A 19,985-nucleotide genomic window follows, 5' to 3' on the forward strand; every position below is an offset into this window, starting at 1 on the left:
TCATATTACTGCGTCAAATCATATAACAGCAATTTGCAGACCTGGATTCAGAACGGTTACAAAGATGACACAGATGCACCAATAAAGCAGAGACTGCTCTGGGAACAAGTAGCTCTTTTGAAAAAAGAACTACCAAAGACTCACGTGACTCACTCACTGAGTCATCAGCGTGATGGCGTTCACGTTGTAGGGAATTCATTGGCTGAAACAGCCGCAGCGGCAGCCACTAAACCGGCTCCCGTAGATCGAAAAAAGCGTACATTAAAATACATTGACGGTGAAACATTGCTGGCAGTGAAAACGTCATCAAAAGGCGACTGCTCAGCGTTACCGATCAACTATCCACTCAATTATACATACATAATCGATGCAAACTCCGTCCCTTTTGCTCGAATCCCTGGAGTGGGGGATAGAGTGATTCCAAACATGGACAGGAGAAACTTGTTAATCGCAGACGCACACATGGGCGAGGGTCTCAGACACCTTAAATTAAAAGATTCTCTGGAAGAATTACAATCACGGTACTGGTGGCCAGGCATGAGCCTGCACTACACCATGTTTGTAAAAAACTGCCCAAACTGCAACAGAGATCGCAGTGGGGAGAGAAGCAGTTTAATACCTCGTCGTATCAAGGCAGATAATATTACCAGCAAAAAGAATGGCTTGCGATTAACATATACGGGCTAGTTTCCACTTATAATGTAGATCCACAGCACTCGGCTGACGTCCGGACTGTTATACAAGATTTGCGAGTCTAAATGACATATACGCTAAGAGCATGCTACGTTCGACCATTTCTTTCACTCAGGCAATCCAGCCTGGGGGGGAAACATGGCCAAATGAGCACAGCCCAGCGGGAATCTTCTCACTTCCTTCCTGAGGGTATGGGATGGTGTAAAGAAAAAACCAAGGCAGAAAGCAATCTATAATAGAAAGGATATTAGGTTCGGGAGCTGGGTGGGTCAAACATCTAATAAGTGTCCAACGTAGTCTAAATAACTTGCCAAGAAATTCTCTGAAGGGATTCAGTCCGTACGAATTATTATTCGGAACTAGGATGTTGATCTCTGACCTTGATAGTCAGACTTCAGTGGTAATAGAAAAAACCTTTGATGTCAAAGACCGTTTGGCTATTTTGCAGGACTTAAACAAAACAAGAAAAGACCTGAGCAACATACAGTTGAAACAACAGCCAACAACCACTGAAGAATCACCACCTGTCCCAGCAAGACCTGTCTGGATTCCAAAAGTCGGGGATCTAGTCAGGGAGAAGATCGCGGTAAAGAAGGAATTTGGGCCTTCTTACAGAAAAGCAGTTGCTGTCTTGTCTGTCAACGGGACAAGATCAGTTGTACTACCGCCACTTGCTGGAAAAAAGGAGAACCGAGTTGTATCCATCGACCTGGTAAAACCACATGTGGCCGATAACAAACAGTAGGCCAAGTGGACTCCCAATAAATAGCAGAACACCAAGGTTTGCTACCAGTACAGAGGTCCTAACAAAGAGGCTCATCACATTCGAAACGCCTACAGAAGAACAACAAGGACTATGCAACAATGCAATAGCACTAAGACCTCTGAAAACCCAAATAAAGACATTTAGCAGAGACACACCAATCTACAATGAAGTACCAAGTGACAATGCAAGAAACAAAAATCCTGAAGCAATTGGAACAATTGACAGAACTGCATCCGGGTACTTCATCAACTTCGATGATTCATCTGAAGGTTTCAGCGAACAAAAGACACAGCCATCATCAAAATCCTTTAAAGACAAAGCTAAGGAACTTTTGAAACAACTGAAAGAAACATATCTGGTTTCTCCATGGATTGAATTTTGGGTGGGTTTTGGTGCATTTATCCTCATACTTTGGCTCATCATGGTATTTACTTTGGGACGCTTCATTGAGGGAAAATATGCTAAAATGGACACAGCAAGTCAGAACATCAACTTGGTCCTCAAACCACACACATCTTCACACGTCGAGAAAAGAGAACTTTCTTCAGAACTTTCTACAGCCAACTTCACAGCAAATCCGATACCTGGTGGGGTAGCCTGGGACAACACTGACTATGAAATTTATGGTCCGGTCGAGATCCTGAAATATCCACACCAAATTAAGATCTCCTTGAGTGACTTTGTAAAACCAAACTCATTTGCTGATGATTGGGACTTTGAAAGTATTAACAATATGATGTCTGACTTAGTAATGTCTGCTAAATTTACAAAACATGATTATTTGCAAGGTTCTACAAATTATGATAGTATGTATTGCTATAACCATTATGGTAACCATTTCTTGCATAAATCTGCACAACCTAGAAATGTTTTAAATTATAATCAATGGGAACATTGTGCTACACCTCCAAAAGGGAGCTCAAGAACCGTTTATGACAAATATTCATACTTTCAAGGTTTTAACACTAGTAATGCTGAAACATTTTATTTTAAATTGTCAAACAAGACAGGGACCAAAACCATGATAACCAACACAAAATTGATTTATTCTGATTCGTTCTTTGAACAAATGAATACTTTTGGATTTGATTATTGGGACAAAAATGTTGATTTGAAAAGTGTTTGGGGTACAAAAGAATGGCAAGTACAGGGTATAGAAGCTTTGTTTAGAGCCTGCATGATCCCAGAACAAATGATATTTTTAAATGACACTGTTCAACAAACCACCTGTCTTGGCTTAGCCGAAATCAAAGATTTAAACAAACCGTCTATTCCAAAGCCAACAATGTTTAGCAATAACTCTGATACAGATGAAGAAATAGACATAAACCATATACTTAACCAAAACAGAACACATCCTGATTGGAAACAATGGTTGATCTGGCCCACAGATACAAATCCCTGTCAAAATAGATTCCTGAATAAAACACAGGGTTTCAAAATGAACAGGCCAGACCCTAGATATCCTCAAAGACATCACCCAGGGATAATAACAACCTACAGTGTGGGCAAACTATGCCTTCAATGGCTTCAGACTTCCACACTGCCTGAAATTAAGCAACACCTAACTTTACTTACTGATGGTGCTGACTTGCGTGATTTCATAATGGGACCACGCAAACAGCGTCAAAAGCGTTTCATAGCAGCCTCTGTATATGCAGCATACAATGAGGCCTGGAAGGTTACTCAAATTGAGACAGCAGAAAGAATACGGGAAATTGACCGTATTAATTTGGAAAAATCACTTTCTGTAGTGGACAATGGGTTAATGACTCTGTCCTCCAGAATTTTTTCATTGGACAGCATTGTGTCTTCAGCAATCGATATATTATCGCAAGACTTACTGTTATTACAACATGGTCAGTCACAATTGCGTTCTATCGTACAGCTTGGCTGGACGTTACAAAATCTGCGTTCAGGCTATGTGCCTTGGCGTTTAATCAACACAACGTCACTATTCCAAATCTTTAACCTTACTGATAGACAAATCGGTATGGCGCAAAAGGGTGCTGATTATACAATCTTGAGCATTGAAAAACTAGAAAGATTACCGTTGACAATGTCAGAACGACCTGTCAGTGAATGGATAATCCACGGAATAATAAATATTCCAATCTCAACCTTCAGGTTTCAATACTGCCAAAAATATATACAGGCTGGCATGTACGAGAAATTGGGAAAGGGGTACCTTAAAACAACTTGGAACCTGCCCTATTCACATGCATGTGTCAGTAATAAAGGACAGAAAGTGTTTCTTAGTGGCAACAATTGTGCTATGTCACTAAGCGGCACGCTTCTGTGTCACGGAATTAGTTTGCACGGAGCCTGTGAAGGGAATTCATACAACCTTTCATGTCACCAGCAAGGCGCACCTGCAACTGAAATAGAACCATTCTTTCAAAGACTCTATAATGGGAGTTACATTCTTATTGTAGACCGCAGATGTTGTAGTCTTATGCCCGGGACTCCTTATCTCGTCACTACGACGGCGAAGGTCAAGTGCTGTGGACGTTCTTTGTTCCCCAGCTCCTTTCCAGACAGGGAGGCAAGGGCATGGCCCGGTTTGAAATTACTTCTATTCGAATAGACACTTTAAGCAGAATGAAAACAGTGCTTCTTCAGACGCCTACAAGGCTCACGTCATCTAAAGAAACGTATGATCTACAAGTCGCAAGGACGACTGCAGAGATACATACATTATTATCAACCAATTCCCCCGTACATTTCGCGGAAATCCTGAGCGAAATCTTAAATATTTCTGATACCACTGGGGTCTCAAAGGTATTTAAGACAGTATTTTCGATGGCATTAACACCATTCAAAGCCATACTGGGTATTTTTCCAGATTTCGTCCATTCGATTTTTGGCGGACTTCCCCTGATCCTGGGACTAATTGCAGGAATCCTATTCCTAGTCCTTATTTTTCGTTATGGCAACCCATGTCACAGATCAAACTCTCGCGACAATGGAAGAAACGATCCTAGCCATTGGATACCGGGACCGGATATCAAAAATCCTGGGACTCTCCCGGCTTAGAGACCTGAACATGACTTGGTTTCTATCATTTCGACCAATGTGGCAAAGGTGTGTTTTACCTGTACTAAGGTGTCTGCTATGCGGAGAATAATGCGTGTTAGACACCTGTCTGACGCTACAATCGGATGCGCCGGTGGATGCAGATACACTGTTGGTTCCTACCAAGGTTCACGCTTTGTGCTGCCCTCAAAGGCTGCCAATCCTGATGACGGCATTCCTGGAATCTTCACCACTACGATTGAAGGGTAGTGAAGTTCAAGATGAAAGCAGCATCGAACAGGTACGACCTTCTGTCCGCAATGCAAATCAGAATGTCAATGCAGACAATCATGCGCATGAATGCATGGTTACACCTATTTCCGACTTAGTGGAACTTTCCCATGAAGCTGTTGACAGTTTTTTCGAAAGCCTGAATGATATGATGTTCTCTCCCGAACAGAAATAGAGACTTTTGAGTAAACTCGCACACGGCGTTCCCTGAATTCGGCCTTCAACTTTTAAAAATAAAGTCACATGAACAATTACAATCCAGTTCACGAACAGAAATTTTTTCAGCAAGCCCCTAAAATATTTTTATATATATTTTTTTCCGGGACACTGATCTTCTGCTTAAAGTAAGAAACTATTCCTAGAGAACTAAGATTTCTATTTTTAGATACTTTATATAGACTTTAGCTGCCCGCTGGTATGTTCACAAATATTTTATTATGTGATGAAATGGTCTCGAATTTCCTTTCTGTATAGCTATATTAAGAGCCATTTCATGTGTATTACTCATATACCAACAAGCAATAATGCATAAAATGCGTGTTTACTTTTGCATTTAATTCATAGCTTAAGTGCATACAATATATATGACTGCAATTTTTCAGTATATTTGAAGATTTCGAAATGCATTTATGTATTTTGGGGTGGTAAGGTATACACTATACTCTATAGTATGTTGTACTATGTTATACTATGCATAGATTAGTAGATATGACCATAGTTAGCGTGGAGTGGGTGTCGTGTATTTCTATAGGTTCTGAATCGATCCCCCTATTCCTGACCCTATTCTGGTTAAACTAACTAGCTAGTTAACTAACAGTCAGCCCATGAGGCAAGAACAGCCCCCATGATGCAGATACCGTTATCTGACGCAGTCACACTACGGCACAGGAACGTGTTATCTGATTAGGTCATAACGCTTGAGATCTAATTAGACAAGCGACATTCCTCCAGCCCCTGATAAGGCATACGACGTTCTCATAACAAATCAAACCTATGACAACCTGGATAATCCGTGCGGCCATTGTTTTGATTTCACAGAGAACTTTTGCAAAAGAATGTGCTAACGAGCAAGTCGTATGACATCTTTATTGACGTACCTATGTCCATCCTTACGTCAATCCCGGCACCTTTAAGGTATAAATATTGCCGACCTTGCCCTATGCAAAGACACGCGTGGTGACAAGACGGAGCAGCCATACTTGCCGAAGCCGAGAGCAGAAGCAGACCCGCAGGCAGCAGCCCCGCCTTCCTGACGCGCTGAGAGACGCGCTGCTATCTCAAGCCGAGAGACCCAGCACCGGCGCTTCCGGGTAGCCCTCGCAGGCAGCCTGGAATATCGAGAGCAGAGAAAGAGATACCATTCCTCATTCATCCTAAATTCCAGGTACAGAACTGAATAACCCCTCACAGAGAATTCTTTAGTTATTCACTTGGCAAAAACAAACTTAACTTAAACTGTAACTTTCTATTCCCGCCCACGCATTAGACTTAGGTCAGGTACACGGGGTAGGCGTATTTAGAAACACCAGTTGAGTACGTTTAGTCAAATGTATATGTGTATGTAAATATATTTTAATCATTTAAAACATCATATGGCTCAGAAACCATATCAATGTTTTTACAGTATTATTTTATACTATTGCGTTTAATGTATGCACTTTACTTAACTATAAGTATTGCAATAATATCGATCCATTTCTCATGTATGAGAAAAGAGACTGATCAATAAATAACACCTTTTATTGAACACGCCCGTCTCTTCCTTTTCTCTACATTCTGATGAGACTAAGAATGCACGTACTGACTGAGTAAAATAATTGCCTTGTGCTCACACGACTCTTGAGATTGACTCTTGATTAGGGGAGAGCAAAGTTGTCATGTTCTATGGTTGTCAGAAACTAAATCCCTTCTTGTCTAATCAGGGGAGGTAATTCTTTCCTGAACATTCGAGAAAGTTTCTAGCGAACTCTGAGCTTAGCTGGCAAACCCAAAAATTAAGTCTAGTATCGACAGTAGTAGACCTAGTTAACGTCTGGTCTAGGCCTTTACTGCTGTAGGTACTATTCCAATGCGCAGAGCCTATTGGGAAAATAGGAGCTACACTACAATGGGGGCTGGTAACAAAACTTGCCAGGGCTGCTTTGGGTTCCCATTCTGGCCTTGAGTGTCAATTAATGAATACTTTTTGTGAATCAGTGTGTAACTAACTTTGCACACTTCCACCTTACCCTGCTTTAGTTGTCATACTACAGGAAGCCAACGCTTAAAAGTGAGGCAAACTTTAAAGACTTTGTGCCTCTTTTCAGTGAGTGCTGCAGGGCAGGCGTATGTATTGGAAAAGGTCTGAATTTGGGTGGGGTGGGCAAAGTAAGATCCATTTGGATTATACTTGTAGTCAGTTGTAGATGGTAATATATGTGCAGATGCATACATTTCTTTGGAGCAAACTGCAAAAAAAAATAATTGTGCATGTAATTACTTAGATGAATTGACATCACACTTCACACATGTCTAGCATGTTTTATTTCACTTTGCTTCCCTAGAATGTCACACAGTGGGCAGAAGAAGATTACAAGCTACTTCACAAAATTTAAGCCCAAAGATGATGGGGAGCCTACTAATAAAGTAGCTAAAAAAGACCATGTACTTACGCTGGATGAAGGGAACAACACAGAAGATGAAGTGCAAGAGAAGGCACTAGATGAGAGGGACACCACTACTAGCAGCAGCGTTATCACACCTACAGAAGAAAAGACACAAGATAGTCCTCTCCGAGATGACCAGCATCATGCTGTGGAGATTGCTACTGAGACAGAGGAAACTCCAAGCACTAGCAAACAATTTGACAAATTATCGCTGAAACCACATTCAGACAGAGTTTTTAGGAAAGGCATTCTTCCTAAAGGTTGGAAACATGATCAAAAGATATATTTCCAACGCAAGCATCCGTGGTTAATTGTTAAAGGCCCTAACCTTGGCTGTTCTGTGCGTCGCCAAGTCCGTGATCTTGGTGCTGAGAAATCCAGGGGAATGAAATTGTCCAAAGAATGGACTGACTCTACTGTGAAGGCATATGGCACAAATCTAAAACAACAGCAAAAATCATTGAGAAAAAAGATTGGAGAACATGCACAAAGCAAGGCTCATGTTGCAACTTTAAAAATCTTAGAAAATGCAAAAAAAGATTCTTTATTGCAAGTAACTGCAAAAGCTCAATCTTTACAAATGTCATCAACATCCAGAATATTCTGTGTAGCTTATAAGGAAGCAAAGCGGAACAGGCCAGCGTATGGTTTTGAAACAGAGATAGACTGCCACCAGTTAAATGGACTGGATATGGGTCGAATTTTGCACTCCAATGTAGCTTGCTCAAACATACAACGCCACATATCCTCAGAAATGAAGAGGAAGATATTTGCTCAAATTATTGAACTTTCCCCAAAAATAAGTATTTTACTAGATGAAGGCACTGCGTTAAATAGGAAAAGTTCTTTAATTGTGTACATGCGAATGCAGCTACCTGGCATGGACTCCCCAGCTAATATTTTTGTTGACCTCATTGAGCTGAGTGATTTGTCAGCTGACGGCATAGTAAGCAGTTTACTGTCTGCTCTAAAAAAAGATCCTATTAATATAAGTGGGGACTTTCTCTCCAAATGCCAGGTTTCAGTTGCCTGTGATAAAGCTTCAGTGATGTTTGGCCGTCACAGTGGTGTTGTAAAGAGGTTGCAAGAAAAAATCTCTCCCAATATTGTAGCCTGGCACTGCTCAGCACATCGCCTGGAACTTGCCGTTCATGATGTCATGAAAGATATTGGCGCTACAAATCACTTCAAAAACTTACTCGACAAGCTATATTCTCTGTTTGCCACATCTGTTAAAAACCGTTTGGAGCTAAAGGAGTGTGCAGAAGTTCTTGACATTCAGCTCTGCAGAATAGGTAGAGTGTTAGATACTCGTTGGGTTGCATCAAGCTTTAGAACAGTAGAGGCTGTTTGGAATGCTTATCCTGCTCTCTACAAGCATTTTACTAGTGCAGCTGTTGATACTTCCCGTGACAGTTCCAATCGAAAAATGTACACCGGCCTAGGAAGGCGATTATCATCTATCCAGTTTGTTGCTAATCTTGGCCTCATGTATGATGCTCTTCAGGAGTTATCAGAGTTATCACTCGAGTTACAGAAACGTGATTCTACAATCATTGATGCCCATCGGGCTATTTGTCGGCAAATAGCAGTGTTTGAGGCAATGGTAGACAGGCAAGGGAAGCATTTCTCACAGTGTAAAAAGGCAATGGAAGAAAATATATTCCAGGGTGTGATGCTGCACAAAGGAAAGACCACTGACAAAATCATTGAACAGGGACAGTTTTTTCGTAGCCTTGCAGAAAATCTGAGAAATCGTTTGTTGTCTACAGGTGGTACTAATTCTGCTGACAAAAAGGCTGACTATGATACACTGATTAACGAAGTGAAAGTTTTATACAAACTGTACTGGCCTGATGAGCTACCTGTTCTTTATGGTGAAAGTGACATTGAGTCTCTGTGCAAAAGATTCAACATTGCCAGCCGAGAAACCATACGTGCCTACAGAGAGTATAAGAAATCTGGAGGAAAAGAAATTAAAAGGCAGTTCAAGGAGCTTTTGATGGCTTTGCACACTATTGCTATCAGTACTGCAGAATGTGAGCGGGGCTTTTCTCTAATTAATCTTATTTGCACATCTACAAGAGCATCATTGCTGACTGAAACAATATCTTCTTTAATGATTTTAAATCTTGTTGGTCCACCATTTAAGTCTTTCAATCCAATCCCGTATGTTCAGTCATGGCTTGCAAAAGGACGGAGAGCAGCTGATGACACTAGGAGTAGAGCAAGGAAAGAGGAGGACTTGGAATGCACAAGTGATTTAGACTGTGTGTGGGCTTTCCTAGAAAAATAGATGCTAGCCCAGTCCAACTGAAAAATGGGTCATTGCAATGTTTTAAAAAAGTTAGGCTTTACTGGACTTTTGGGGAAATTTAATTGTTGTGTACTTTATATAGGTTATTTATTTGCATTGATTGACAGTGTCAATTTATTTAATATTTTCTTATAGTTGTCTCTTGGTTTGGATGTTATATTTATTCTATTTTATATAATTTATTTTGTTTTTATAAGACTTACCTTGCTTTTTCATTTTAGAACATATTTATTTGTATTTATATGTTTTATGTTACATTATTTTGTCTTTATATGTTTAGATTTTGTATGGCACTGACTATGGCCATTTTGCACTAATAGCTATGACTTGCAATACTGTGAAATTCAAACTGCCTCGTCATTACCTATTCCTTTGGCCTAGGTAGCTCTAGGTCCTTTTGGTGGAGATTACATTTTTCTGAGCTTTATACTAAGATACAAATCTTTAATTAAAAAGTCATATTTGGAATATATGCCTCTTTTCTAATCTGTTGTGTCTGTGTGATACAGAACTGCATAGTTCCATATTTTATTTAACTAATCTGTGTCTAATAAATGCACATATAGCCCCCAGGGGACTAAGCTATAGCAACAAGCCCACTTGATAATCCTCTTTTTTCAATTGTTTCTCTAACAAAATACTCTAGTGTACTGAATAACCACATACCCCTTCGGCAACTGGAAGTGCCATGACTGACTAATTCAAGTACATTGCATGATGTTATTCACTTTCTCCGTTTAGTGTGTTTTAACAACATTTTGGTTTATTTTGGCACATAAGCTATGTAAAAGTTGTACCTTAGAACTCATAGACTGTTAAAAAAAAATGGCATACCCTACCCCAGTATTGTCCTTTCACCAAATCAGCACATACAGCACTGAAATTGTCCCTTTTCAATGCATTAGTGATTTTAGCTAATTTATTCCAAAATTGTGCTTTAAATGCACTTTTGAGTTAATCTTTTTCAAAATGTTCACAGGGCAAGGGACCCTCCTATCAAAACCTTACTATGAGGAAGGCTCCCTTGCTGAAATTCGGATCAGCCAGATATATATTACCTCTGACTTTTAGTAGAGCCAGTTGAAAATGTGGGTGGAGCTAATATGGTAAGTGGGTGGGGCCAGTGTATGAAGTGGGCGGAGCCAGAGAAAAGTAGGTGTGGCCTCTGCCAAACATTTGAGCACATGCACTTCATATTTGACAAATTAAGCACTGTGCAATGATAGCGTGCTGTCATATTCATCCTCACTACAGCCCTGCCCTTCCTTCTCCAGTCACCACAAGGAAAGTCAGGATGGGACAGTGTCCTCTAGTGTTTGGTATCACTAGGCATGACACTAATATGAATATTGGTGATGGTATACTTATGTGGTGGTTCTTCGAGAGGGGGTATTCCCACCAAGGTCTCTGTAGTAATGACAATTAAGTTAATCTAGCAATTACTGGATGAGGATGGAGGTTTCAAAAGGATTAAAGGTTTAGTTCCCTGCTGGTTGAGTGATATGTCACTGAGTGTTCACATTTCTCCTCGTTGGTGTTGCAGATCCTTCCTCCAATTTACTTTGCAAAGAAGCACTAGTCCCTTACAGGCAACTCCCCTACACAGGTCCCCTCGAGGGACATCTACCCCGCTCCATTGGAGGCTTCTCAGTCCATCCCTATTGTGCAGTAGACACCTACAGTAAATAAGACCAGATGGACTATCATTTGCCTATCCCATTTTGTATTTACTTGAAAGATGTGATTTTGTAGATTCAACTGAATTTTTATAATGGAAATATTTGAGTACAGGTTTTAATGAATTGGGGAATTGTTATTTGTAATCCTCGAAAGGTACTTCAATATTGTCCAGTAAATTGGCTATTGAAAATAAAATTGGTTAGCGTATGAAGCACAGCATACCAAAACAGGCTGTTTAGTGTAAGTTTATCATTAGACGATAACGTGTTACTGGTGCTGCCACCATGGATCAGCAGTTTTTAGGTCGGTTTAGGGTAAAACAGTGGTATCCTTTAAAATGATGGTGGTCCACCTTGCCATCTTGATGACCCTAACACAGTAAATTAAAATTGGAAGATACTAATTGGAACTATCTTTGCTTGTTGAACAGACAAATGGGTGCTGATGAGATCCTAGTGGAGACAAGATGACAGAGAATGTTTATGATCAGTTCCAGTAGTTCATCAATTTTGGTTGTCGAGCCTTACACAGTAAATTGAAATTGAATGATACTAATTGGATCTATCTTTGCTTTGTTTAATAGACAATTGGGTGCTGATGAGATCCCAGTGGAAGAGAGATGGCAGGGAATTTATGATCAGTTCCAGTGGTTCATCAATTCTGGTTGTCGAGAAGGAACAGAGGAATTCTACCTGGGATTCCATGTACAGACCAGCAAAGAACTGCGTAAATCTCAAGAGATTCTCTTCTGCCAAAGGTAGTAATGATAGCAACACAATTTTTATTTTGACTTGTGTTTTCTCAACTGGCATGTAAGGTGTGCTTTGCAAGCAAAACATATGTTTTTAAACAGGGATCCAGATTTTATTTCCTTTTTTAAGGTTATGAAGTTCTGCATAGTGCGTATATGTTCCAGTGAGGACACAGTCATAGCTGCCAAGGTTTCAGATTGCCATGTGTGACATTTTCATAATTTCAGTGTCATTATGAGTGACATTTCAACAACTATGAGTGACACTTTCCTACAAGCAAAATTAAGCAATTAAGATGAGGGAAACAGATAAATAGCAGAAATTACACCCATTTGAGCAGTGAGAAACACTAAGACGATCTTAGAACTGCTGCAAAGCACCAGAAATGGAAAGGCAGGAGAGACTGACAGAGGCACACTCACAGCCTAGGGGTCTCCTTTCCAAGCCACAGGCTCAAATTTAGTTAAACACAGACTGAGTAGTATAATAAGATTACGTTGCACATGCCACTAGTCATATAAGCAATTAACACATAATTTGTGGCGCAAATAATGTTTAGTTAGTTGAATTAGGACAAATACCCTTTACTGGCGCTCACTCTCTCAGGCGCTTATCATGCAGCATGCAGACTCTTCGGCACAGCAGCTGCTGAGGCGATGCCGCAGCACAGTGGGCTGAGGTCTGGTCCGGTCCGCTCCAATGTGCAGTTACCTATATTTGCTGCATTAACTCCACTTTCTGAATGTAGTGACAATAGCTTGCTTCATACTGAGTCACTGTCAGCCAGCGATGGTGGGCCTGGGGTCGAGTTCCGCTGGTGGGATCCCATATTCCGGTGTTATTTTATTACCGGCCGTGGTATCGGTAAACAGCTGCTGGCTCTGCCTTGTCGAGGTGCCCGGGACTGCAGGTCAACTGCACCAGACAACGAGCTCGCTTTCCGCTGTGATGCGAGCAGTTAGTTCAGAGGAGCTGCTGCGGCCCTCTTCATAATCCCCAAACTTCAAAGTGCAGAAAAAATTTGCTTATGCCGCCCGATTGCACCCCGACCGGCAGCTGAGCAGGAAGACGAACCTGGAACTGTTCCCTGTTCTGTATGGTTCGTACAACCGCCGGTGGTGGTCACTGGGTGACCCGATCGTGGGACCACCCTTTTTTGATACTTTTCCCTGGCACATGCAGTGCAAGCAGCGCTGCCATTGCAACTGGAGCCTGTAACTTTATTTTCTTGAACTGCAGCTGCCCAGCGTGCAACAGCAGCAGGACATCCCGTCATGGTTATAAGTGGAAGTCATGGTCTTGCGATGTAACAAAGACCCGCGGTGCAGTGTCGGGTGAATATTGTTACATTGTGTCAGAGTACCAGCTAGAGCTGTGGACTCTGAGCCAGCTCCCAAGCATGCCGGGAGCTGCGCGCATGGCGCGCTGCCACTCCAGTTTATGCATGAATACTAGACCTCCAGCTTGACAGCTGAGGAGGCGGTAAATGTGTGGCTTTGCATTTCAGAGTGGTGGTGCGGACCACCACACTGAAATGCGTTAGTCTTATGCCTGATACGTGGTACTTGGCAAGGCTGCAGAGTGTTTTTCATAGATACATTCAATTATAGACTTGAAGAGCAAACACAAAATGATGACGAATCAAGAAGTCAAGTGGAGAGTGAGCCACATATCATAACAAAATATGAACAGTTCACATGATGGATTTGCCTAAAAAAATTACATTTTAGGAATACACAGAGGAGAAGTTAATCATAGACAAATAAAGCCGGTAGGAAGGGATAAGGAGGGATGTGTATAAACATTTGCAAAGAAGTAAGGCTGCAAACTGAGGTAACTATAACTCACACCCTCTCATTCACAGTGTGTATGCCATTTCAGATGTCATCAGTGATGTTATCATTGATGTCATAGACCATGTCATGAGTCATGTAATATGTGAGGTCATAAGCAGTACATGGCGAGGGCGCAAGTTATAGTTCATCCAGTTATCTTTAGCTGGTTAATTTAAAAAATTTTTGTTTAAAATGTTGCATTTAAAACAGACTTCTTCACCAAACATTAACATCCCTTTAACCTTTGTTTTTAAGTTTTTTTTTAAATGTAAAGTTAGATGTTATTATGATATCTAACTATAATGACCCTTTAAGCTTTGCTTTTTTCCATTAAATTGTTTTTTTGACACAAAGTAATATTTTATTACTGTATGTAACAAGGCCAACCTCCTGCCACACACAGCCTTCAGCTGTGTGTTGCATGGGAGCGGCAGGCACCCAACCTCAATCATGCACGGCCTTTGGCTTGGGGTAGCTCAGAGCCAACCACTGATATGTGGCCAGCCCACCACAGATACTCAAGGCTGCTTTCTTTTTTACATGTTTTTTGGATCGCACTCCTGTGAACCAAACCTTCCAGATATCACTAACTTTTTAACCTTAATTTCTTTTGAACATATTTACACCACACTCACAAAAAGCATGCTTTCTGTGTCAAGATCTTGCTTTTTGCCAAATTTGGTGTTATTCTTTACAGCTATTTTGGCTGTAGCTCTGTTTAAAACTACATATGGAAATTGTAACATTGTACAAGTGCCTTTGCCAAAATATTTATTAAGAATACAACTTCACCAGTGAACTGGGCTTTCCACAAATATTTTTAGAAGTCCAAGAATGAAAATGGTGTCTTTTTCCCATAAGGAGATAACATTACTACATCCAGTTTTGGCTCCCTATGGTTCCTTTAGGAACAACCAGCCTTTCTTCAGTGAAATATCTTTTGGGACTTTTTTACTTTTCATTAAACTTGCACAGGTCATACTTTTAACTACCAAGCCCGCTGCCTTAAGGGCAATAAAGCGTACCCAAGGGTTATTTATTATAACTTAAAAGAAATGGGTTGGCCTGTTATTGGAGGTCATTATACAGCTACGGTCCGTGGAGGGAGTTATGGTGGGGTGGAGAGGCGGGGCGGGGGAGGAACAGGGTGGGGGGTGCTAAAAACCGGAGTATGGATAATTGAAGGTAAGTAAACTATTTAATAAATAAAACGAATTTCGTAGCTCACCCTGCATCACATTTTGCGATGCAAAATGCAAATGTTTTTCTGCCCCCCCAAGGAGGCAGGTGGGGGCAATACCCCTGATCTTCACCGGGGGAGGGGGGGCAGAAAGCCTACTAGGCACCAGGGATTCATTTTTTCCTAGGGGTGGGTGCTGCCCAGAATGAGCATGCCAATGTCTCCCACCCCAAAAACATTGGCCACAGTCTTTCTGCCTTCCCCCGGGTATGCAGAAAGATCACTAGACACCAGGGATTTTTTCTCCCCAAAGTTCAGGGGTGGGGGCTGCCCAGAATGGGCATGCCAATGCAACCACCCACCCACCCCCCTTGAAAAACGCAGCAGTCTTTCTGCCCCCCAGGAAGCAGATGGGGCAGTAGCCCTTGATCTGCCTCTGGGGGGCAGAAAGCCAACTAGACACCAGGGATTATCATTATTTTTTTACAAATAGGGTTGAAAGCTACCCAGAATGGGCCTGCCAATGCCCCACCCCCAAAATAATTGCCACAGTCTTTATGCCCCATGGGAGGCGGATGGGGGCAATAGCCCCTTATCTGTCCCCCAAGGGTGACAGAAAGCCCACTAGGCACCAGGGATTCTTTTTTTCCAAAGGTCAAGGGTTGCCTATAATGGGCATGACAATACTGTCCACCTCCTAAAAAAAATGCCACAGATGTTCTGTCCCCCCAGGAGGCAGATGGAGGCAATAGCGCCTGATATGCCCATCCTGGGAGGCAGAGAGCCCACTAGGCGCCAGGGATTACGCTGACCATTTTATACATTGGGGTGGGGGCTCCCAGAACGGACATACCAAAGCCCCCACCCCCCAAAAAATAATCACAGTCTTTCTACCCCCCTTGGCCGCATATCAGGGCAATAGCCCCCAATCTCCACCACCCCAGTGCGGCAGAAAGCCCACTAGGCACTGACTTTTTTTCGCAATGTGGTTAGCTGTGGATTTTGGGTCCTAGCACAGCTGACACCTAGGGAAACCTAGCAAACCTGTACATTTTTTAAAACTAGACACCAAGGGGAATCCAGGATGGGGTGACTTGTGTGCCTCTCACTGGGTTCTGTTACCCAGAATACCTTGCAAAGTTCAAACTTTGTGAGTAATAAAAACACATTTTCCTCAAATTTCTGTGATGGAAAGTTCTGGAATCTGTGTGGATCCACACAATTCTACCCACCCCGCATTCCCCAAAGTCTCCTGATAAAAAAGGTACCTCACTTGTGTTGGTAAGCCTAGTACCCATGACAGGAAGCAGGCCAAAACGCTTTGAGTTCCTTGGGTTCTTGGTATCCTAACAACCAAAACTGTCAAGCGGATGTAACGGTATATTGCTTTAAAAAATTTGTCATACTTAGAAGAAGTTACAGGTGAAAATGTTGGCACAAATGGCTGTTTTTTTCAACTCATTTTCAATTTTTCCTATTTTCAACTGTTAGTTTCTATAAAAACAAAACCTTGAAGGATCTACACAAATAACCCCTTGCTGAATTCAGAATTCTATCTACATTTTAGAAATGTATAGTTTTCCAGGATCCATTATTGCTTTCATACCCATTTCCACCACCAACTGGAAAGAGGTTGAAAGCACAAAAAGAAGCAAAAATAGGCTATGTCTCAGTAAAATGCCAAAACTGTGTAAAAACGTTTTGGTTTTCTGACAAAAGTCTGTCTGTCCCTGAAAGCTGGGAAGATGTTGATTTCAGCACCAAAAACCCTTTGCTTCCATTTGCAGGGAAACAATCAGATGCTTGCTTCTGCAGTACTCTTTTCCAATTTTTCCCCCAAAAACAAAATGTAGCTGTATTCTGGCTAATTTATGTGTCTCCTCCAGGGCAATCAACAAATGCTGGGTACCTTTACAATCCCCATGATGTTGGAAGAAAAGGATGTAAATTTGGCGTGGATACCTTACGTGGACAAATATTTACAGGGGCCTAAGCGTGCAGCGGAAGGGTTAAATAAACTAATTAGGAGTGTGGCAATTGCATCATACTGAAATGGGGAGTACAAGCACCTTAACCCTTGTCAGCAGGAGTAAAGGCCGAGTCAAGGCAAAAGTCATGGGGTACACCACACATAAATGGGAATTTCCAACACTAGTAGTTTGTAAAGGACTAGCTTTCAGAAGGTATCCTAATTTTATCTTGGCAACCATATGGAAAGAGACAATCTTCTCCAAGGAGCACAACTAACCCACAACTCCAGCAGGAACTCATCTTTCAGTGATCAGGATCCACTATTTCTTCATCACAGGAAGCTCTCTGGAGCTTTGAATACAAACTGTAGATACATTGTTGAGCTGATTGCCTGTCTGTTCCCTTGTGAGTTTAAATAATCAAATATCAATAAAAGTGTGTCCCTATCATTTCTTTTTCATGCAGGGAGAAAGAAGAATTTTCAGGAAAAATACAAGCTGTGCTGAAAGACATTTGGAAGTTTCAAGATCCAGATCAGTTGCAATGCTATCTTGAAAAGGTACTTCTAATTGCCTTCAATACTGACATCTCAATATGCTCTACCCTTATCTTCTTGTCAGTGGTTTTTGCCTCGTTCTGAAAAAGTGGAACTCATACATGTGCCCAGTACGGATACCTTACTATTACTCCACTTCACATGCATTGATTACAAAAACATATCCTCCCATGCAACACCACAGTTGTGCAAGTGAAATAATTCAGAACATATGCACATCGGAATGCTTGATGTACTCCTGATTCAAAAAAGAAGAAACCAATCTGTACAATATACCCCTGTATGAGCATTGCTGAGCGAGATGCATTTACTGCCTATGTTAAGAATGATGCACATTCACCTCGGTGGACCATTTAAATCCCACCTAGGAAAATACTCTCCCTAATCCGCATGGGGGAGGGTAGGTTTTAGGGCCTGCGGATATGATCGGCCCTTTACCCTCCCATACATGACCCATTGGAGCCAATGAGATCGAAAGCAGCAGATGTGGCTGCAAAATGATGCACAGCATCTGTGCTGCCAGACAGGCACCCATGCTTTTTTTAATCAAAATGTGAGTGCATAAAGGAAATACATGAATATTTGGAACAACGAAACTACCCATCACAAACAGTGTGCCATTCTTTGTAAATATTTGCCCTATTTATCAATTTCTCAATCTCTGTCCTTTTATTTGCACAGTCTTTAATGTAGTTTCCAGCTATCCATGCACCCATTTCCTCATCCATTTCATCTATTCATTTACTTCTAATCTTTCCTATTTCATCTATTTTTTTTTATCCTGCCTCTCTTTCTCACCATTATGCCATTTTTCTTTGTACATTGTTTTCTCTCTTTCTGCCTGCATTCACCCTGCCTTCAACTTTCTTTCTCTCTACCATTTATTTTCTTCTCTCGCTTACCTTTTTTTCTATATTACTTGTTCTCTTTCCCAGTCTATCACTTTCAATTTTTCATTGTCTCTCGTTTTCACTGTCCTTCCCTGGTCACTTTTTATTTATCTCTCTCCAACTCAATCCATCTCTCTTGTTACCTCTGTCTCCCTCTCTCTTCTTCCCTTCCTCTCTCTTTTTTACTTGCTCTAACATAATGTACATTTGTAAAGAGCACATTCTCCCTCAAGGGTTTATAGAGGCTGAATAACAGCTGTTTATTGTTACCCAGCTCAATAGTACTCATTTTATTGACCTCTCAAGGATGAATGGCTTGCTGGGATTTGATCCTGTGACCATGAGATCATACACAGATCCTGCAATGGATGTGTTAGTCCACTCAACCACCAGACCCATGAACATATTCTCTTTCTCTTTTTCTATCTCCCTCTGTCCTCTCTCGCTTGATGTCTTCCCTTTATCTCAAATCTCTCCCTGGAACTGTCTTATCTTTTTAATGGTCTCCTGTTCAACATTTTTTCTTACCTCACTAAGGTAGTCTTTTAAAAAAACATACAAAGTCTGTGAAGATGGTAGCTGTATTTGGCCACAAGACGTTACTGCTATCCTTTACAATCGATGGAGCCTATTTTATTGAACTTCTTCCTCTAACAGAACCTCTTCTTTATTTATTTATTTGAGATTTTTAAAGCGAACAAATACCCTGGGGTGTCTCGGCGCTACGGACTGCAGTAAGTGACCAGAAGCGTTTATTGATTAAAAAGCCAAGTTTTGATCAATTTTCTGAAAGTGAGCAAAGATTGACAGGATCTAATCTCCAATGGGATGGTATTCCATAGCTTAGCTGTGGTGACCACGAATCTTCTGCAGGATGTTTTCGTGCGTGGAACCTTAAGCTGAAAAGCATCGGATGACCGGAGTGCTCTGTTGGGTACATTAATTTTTAGGTGATTTATCAAAAATTCAGGTCCATTTTTACGAGATGCCTTGAAAGCAATGCAGAGTATTTTAAACTTTATCCGGTTCTTTACCGATAACCAATGATAGTTCTTAAGTATGTTGGAGATGGGTTTGAATTTAGGTGTTCCTGATAAAATTATTGCTGCTGCGTTTTTAACGGTTTGTAATTTTTGAATGACCTTCTTTTGGGCATTAGCCAATAGTCCATTGCAGTTACGCAACGTCCTCATCATATAACAGTTGTCTATACAAACTTCATAGGACCAGTTAATTAGTCTGCCAAGCGATCATTTCAGCTGCTTTATCATGGGGAATATCATAAGGTAGCTACAGTTGGGTCTATTTGTCAAAGCATTTTTGAATATGTAATGTAATATTCTTGCAATACTACGTCAAATAAAAATGCAATTCTCTAAGGTATAGGCGGTAAT

The 19,985-nt window shown here is 41.2% G+C and overlaps 2 protein-coding genes across 4 annotated transcripts in view; both read left to right on the forward strand.

The window, feature by feature from the left end:
* ALS2CL (ALS2 C-terminal like) overlaps positions 1 to 19,985 on the forward strand; it is a 645,425-nt gene that overhangs the window by 483,904 nt on the left and 141,536 nt on the right. For all 3 annotated transcript variants that reach the window (XR_013601601.1, XM_078662475.1, XM_078662474.1), the window contains exons 18-19: positions 11,991 to 12,164; positions 17,611 to 17,704. Coding sequence is in view for 2 of the 3 variants with exons in the window: in XM_078662475.1 (XP_078518601.1) it covers positions 11,991 to 12,164; positions 17,611 to 17,704 (268 nt within the window). In the remaining variant the exon portion in view is untranslated. The remainder of the gene's footprint in view (positions 1 to 11,990; positions 12,165 to 17,610; positions 17,705 to 19,985) is intronic.
* On the forward strand, positions 7,310 to 9,706 carry LOC144785229 (E3 SUMO-protein ligase KIAA1586-like). Its single transcript, XM_078664252.1, has one exon. It carries the CDS (start codon positions 7,310 to 7,312, stop codon positions 9,704 to 9,706), a length of 2,397 nt encoding a protein of 798 aa, XP_078520378.1.

Source organism: Lissotriton helveticus, chromosome 10, assembly GCF_964261635.1.
Source record: "Lissotriton helveticus chromosome 10, aLisHel1.1, whole genome shotgun sequence".
NCBI classification, from domain to species: domain Eukaryota; kingdom Metazoa; phylum Chordata; class Amphibia; order Caudata; family Salamandridae; genus Lissotriton; species Lissotriton helveticus.